This window comes from Lipotes vexillifer, unplaced genomic scaffold (assembly GCF_000442215.2).
Source record: "Lipotes vexillifer unplaced genomic scaffold, Lipotes_vexillifer_v1.1 scaffold336, whole genome shotgun sequence".
NCBI lineage: Eukaryota > Metazoa > Chordata > Mammalia > Artiodactyla > Lipotidae > Lipotes > Lipotes vexillifer.
In genome coordinates, this window is record NW_006771479.1 from 179,788 (window position 1) to 185,142 (window position 5,355).

General features: G+C 35.2%; 1 protein-coding gene across 1 annotated transcript in view; it reads left to right on the forward strand.

Annotated features, from left to right (window-relative positions):
• Positions 1 to 4,921, forward strand: part of LRRN3 (leucine rich repeat neuronal 3) — a 38,576-nt gene extending 33,655 nt beyond the window's left edge. The window contains exon 2 of the mRNA XM_007446810.1: positions 1,923 to 4,921. Within this exon, the coding sequence (XP_007446872.1) occupies positions 2,278 to 4,404 (2,127 nt within the window). The 5' untranslated portion in view covers positions 1,923 to 2,277 and the 3' untranslated portion in view covers positions 4,405 to 4,921. The remainder of the gene's footprint in view (positions 1 to 1,922) is intronic.
• Positions 4,922 to 5,355: the final 434 nt, after the last annotated feature.

The window sequence follows — 5,355 nt, forward strand, 5'->3', positions numbered from 1 at the left end:
GTAGGGTTAAGGATTTATAAAACATCTTCAGGGAAGAAGCAGTTGTATTAAATTCTTTCCTCAAGGGGCTTAGAGCTTACTTAAAACAGATTAAGAGTAATAGGTGAACAGTATTGAAAAAAGGAATTTTGATCAGCAAATAGGTGAAGTAACAAGACAAAACAAACAAACAAAAAAAGCAAAGACACTTAACTCAAGATAACTTAGGAGTTATCTGAACTTCATGATCCAGTTTTATCACATCTCTTAAAGGATAAGAGGAGAATTAGGTGTGACTTTGAACTATAAATATTCCAACAATTTTGAAAACCAAAGAATGTTTTAAATTAAAAAGAGTTTTATCTCTCTGTAGAGACCATATCTCCAAATACACTGATCTCTGTCACTGAAGTACCTACCTTAGAGTCACTCAACAATGCCATTATGAATGTCAATATTGGGCAGGGATGAAAGAAAAGAACAGAATTCACAGACTGATTATTCAGCAGACCATTACTGCTGGTAGGCAAGAAGTCTCAGAATGAACAGTCCAGCCGTGCTCCAGCTGTCCTGCACACTTGCGGGGAGAGCTCACCAGCAGTCCAACGGATGGAGTGTACATGTAAAAGTAATGTGGTATTTTACAATACAGCACGTATCAAAATAGCAACTTGGTTTCAGATTGCTTATTGTTATGATAAAGACATCAGTAACCATTTAAAAGAAGGTACATCTAAGTGTCTGTATTAGCGATGTAATCAAAGTTACTTTTTCATTGTTAGTAACTAATGGAATGTAAGTTATTTTCAGGGAAAAATAAAACAGTCTAACATTAATCTGAATTTCAGTTAAGTATGACAATATACAGGTACATCTACAGCAAGTTAGACTACCTTTTCCAAATGCTGCAAAATTCAAGTCACTTTACACAAAGGAGACTATGGAGAGAAATACGAATTAAAATGAAAAATTCAGCGAAATTCCACAATTTCTAGTTCATTTTATAATTTTATTTCTAAATGTCATCTCCTGGGAACCTGAGGAACCACAGGCTAACTCATTTGATTGTAACTGAACAGTATTATTTATTTATAAACTTTTAATTTTGCCTCTCTAAGAGAAAATAAAAAAGCCATCACTGAAAGGTTTTCTTTTTTTTCCCCATAACTAATTGTCAAAGAGAACGACAAATAATAAATTACAGGCTATAAACAAGCAAATATCTGAAAACAAAGACAAATACTGACAGAATAATTTTTACGTTTAATGCAACTTCAGTCTTCTAAAGATCCACTTTCACAGCCATAAAAAAGAACGAAATAATGGCATTTGCAGCAATATGGATGGACCTAGAGATTGTCATACTGAGTAAAGTAAATGAGACAGAGAAAGACAAGTATATTGCTTATATGTGGATCTAAAACAATGATGCAAATGAACTTATTTACAAAACAGAAATAGAGTCACAGATGTAGAAAACAAACTTATGGTTACCAGAGGGGAAAGGAGGGGAGGGATAAGTTGGGAGATTGGGATTGACATATACTATATATAAAATAGATAACTAATAAAGACCTACTATAAAACACAGCCTAGTCTACTCAATACTCTGTAATGGCCTATATGGGAAAAGAATCTAAAAAAGAGTGTATATATGTATATGTATAACTGATTCACTTTGATGTACACACCTGAAACTAATACAACATTGTAAATCAACTATACTCCAAAAAAAAATAAATCCAGCCTATCCAATGTCTGGGCCAACAACTATTAAGGACAGTCATAACAAGGATAAGGTCATCAAAACATACTGAATTAACTGTAAACTAAGAATATTATATATAAGATAATCATAATTAGTTAATGGATATTGTGTTCTTTTCCCTTTGGACTAATTATTTTTCTCTTTTTTCTTTTATATTTTATTTTATTATAGTTAGCATCATGCTGCTATTCCTGCAAGTACTGAACAAGCATGGGATTTGAATATTACACTCTTAAATAAATGAATTGCTTAATTTCCTGTGACCATCTATACATACTCCATCTTCAAAAAGTATATCAATATTCTATCATAAAGGAGATAGGAACCTTTTCTTCAATATGCATGACATTTCTGGACAATGCAATTGTGGCACTGGCACGTTTTTCCATGAAGAAAACCTTTGCAGTTCTATGGCATTCATCATTTGACAAAAGCAACTCTTTTCCTTATCTATCAGCTCTTACTGATCTTACTAGCAGTGACCGAGGAATCCTTAAGGACCCATTAAATCTCTGAAGAAGAAAGCTAAGATGAAGGACCTGCCACTCCAAATTCATGTGCTGCTTGGCCTAGCTATCACTACACTAGTACAAGCTGTAGATAAAAAAGCAGATTGCCCACGATTATGTACATGTGAAATCCGGCCCTGGTTTACACCTAGATCCATTTATATGGAAGCATCTACAGTGGATTGTAATGATTTAGGTCTTTCAAATTTCCCAGCCAGATTGCCTGCTGACACACAGATTCTGCTCCTACAGACTAACAATATTGCAAAAATTGAATACTCCATAGACTTTCCAGTAAATCTTACTGGCCTAGACTTATCTCAAAACAATTTATCTTCAGTTACCAATATTAATGTAAAAAAGATGGCTCAGCTTCTTTCTGTGTACCTAGAGGAAAACAAACTTACTGAGCTGCCTGAAAAATGTCTGTCTGGACTTAGTAACTTACAAGAACTCTATATTAATCACAACTTGCTTTCTACAATTTCACCCGGAGCCTTTATTGGCCTACATAATCTTCTTCGACTTCATCTCAATTCAAACAGATTGCAGATGATCAACAGTAAGTGGTTTGAGGCTCTTCCCAATCTGGAGATTCTGATGATTGGGGAAAATCCAATCATCAGAATCAAAGACATGAACTTTAAGCCTCTTATCAATCTTCGCAGCCTGGTTATAGCTGGTATAAATCTCACGGAAATACCAGATAATGCCTTGGTTGGACTTGAAAACTTAGAAAGCATCTCTTTTTATGACAACAGGCTTATTAAAGTGCCCCATGTTGCGCTTCAGAAAGTGGTAAACCTCAAATTTTTGGATCTAAATAAAAATCCCATTAATAGAATACGGAGGGGTGATTTTAGCAGTATGCTACATTTAAAAGAATTGGGGATAAACAATATGCCTGAGCTGATTTCCATCGACAGTCTTGCTGTGGATAATCTGCCAGATTTAAGAAAAATAGAAGCTACTAACAACCCCAGGTTATCTTACATTCACCCAAATGCATTTTTCAGACTACCCAAGCTGGAATCACTCATGCTTAACAGCAATGCCCTTAGTGCCGTGTACCGCAGTACCATTGAGTCTCTGCCAAACCTCAAGGAAATCAGCATACACAGCAATCCCATCAGGTGTGATTGTGTCATCCGTTGGATTAATATGAACAAAACCAACATTCGATTTATGGAGCCAGATTCACTGTTTTGCGTGGACCCACCTGAATTCCAAGGCCAGAATGTTCGGCAGGTGCATTTCAGGGAAATGATGGAAATCTGTCTCCCTCTTATAGCTCCAGAGAGTTTTCCTTCTAATCTGGATTTAGAAACTGGGAGCTATGTTTCCTTACACTGCAGAGCTACTGCAGAGCCACAGCCTGAAATCTCCTGGATCATACCTTCTGGTAAAAAACTCTTGCCTAATACTGTGACAGACAAGTTCTATGTCCATTCTGAAGGCACACTAGATATAAGTGGCATCTCCCCAACAGAAGGGGGTTTATATACCTGTATAGCAACTAACCTGGTTGGTGCTGACTTGAAGTCTATTATGATCAAAGTGGATGGCTCTTTTCCCCAGGATAACAATGGATCCTTGAATATTAAAATAAAAGATGTTCAGGCCAACTCAGTTCTGGTGTCTTGGAAAGCAAGTTCTAAAATTCTCAAATCCAGTGTTAAGTGGACAGCCTTTATCAAGACTCAAAATTCCCATGCTGCCCAAAGTGCTCGAATACCATCTGATGTCAAGGTATATAATCTTACTCATCTGAACCCATCAACTGAGTATAAGATTTGTATTGATATCCCCACCATCTATCAAAAAAGCAGAAAACAATGTGTAAATGTCACCACAAAAGGTTTGCACCCTGATCGAAAAGAGTATGATAAGAGTAACACCACAACATTTATGGCCTACCTTGGAGGTTTTCTAGGGATTATTGGTATGATATGTCTTTTCAGCTGCCTCTCTCAAGAAATGAACTGTGATGGTAGACATAACTATGTGAGAAATTACTTACAGAAACCAACCTTTGCATTCAGTGAGCTTTATCCTCCTCTGATCAACCTCTGGGAAGCAGGCAAAGAAAAAGGTACAGCATTGGAAGTAAAAGCAACTGTTATAGGTGTGCCAACAAACATGTCCTAAAAACAACTAACTAAATCTACTTCAAAGAAAACTCAAAACTGTGGTTGTACTTTAAAAAAAAAAAGGCAGAGAAATATTACTTTGTAGAAGGAAGTTTAAGCTTCACCAATGCTGCTCCTGACCAATGGACATATGTACAAGTTCAGCATTTTAATTGACTGGCTTCGAAGGGTACTGTGGCAACCAAATAAAACAATTCCATTTTCTAGAACTTTCATGTAACTTTTATGTCTGGACTACAGTTAAAGTGGACAAAAACATTTCTGTATTTTTTTTAAGTATATAAGAGTAGTTGAACTGAGCAATACCTCCTCCTGTGTTGTATTACACGTTAGCCACGAGTTTTTGCAGTGACCAGATAAACTTGAATTGACACGTGGTGTAATAAAATGGACAAATTCTGTAGAGTAGACACAGTGAATATGTGGACCTCTTTTATAAGGAAAAATACATTTTGGATTAAAATCAATTGCTTTTGTCTTGTTTTGTTTCTAAATAAAGAATAACTTCTGGGAAATATCATTTGACCAGATATCATTTAAATGACAATGTTTTCAAAAAGTGTTTTTCTATAATGAAATTTGGAATGCTAAGAGTAAGACACTTTTACTGGGTGATGTAACTACATTTTTATAATGCACAAAAATGGATTTTAGAAGGCACTTTATCAATATTGAAAGAAAATAATAACATTGTACTTAACCCTTTATTGACAGAAACAAATCCTCTTGGAAATTATGTATTCACTTATAGATTTTCTTTTCTTAACAAGCAGCTTTTGGAGTGGATTTAATTATTAAGTTCATATAATATAAATCCAATATCTAAGGAAATGAAAGTCTTATTTTAATAATTGGTAGTAGCTCAACATTAGGCTGCTTGCTTTGCAGAAAATATTGCCAAATTTCAGTAGGACGTATGATCTAGGTGTAATTTTCAAATCTTGCTGTG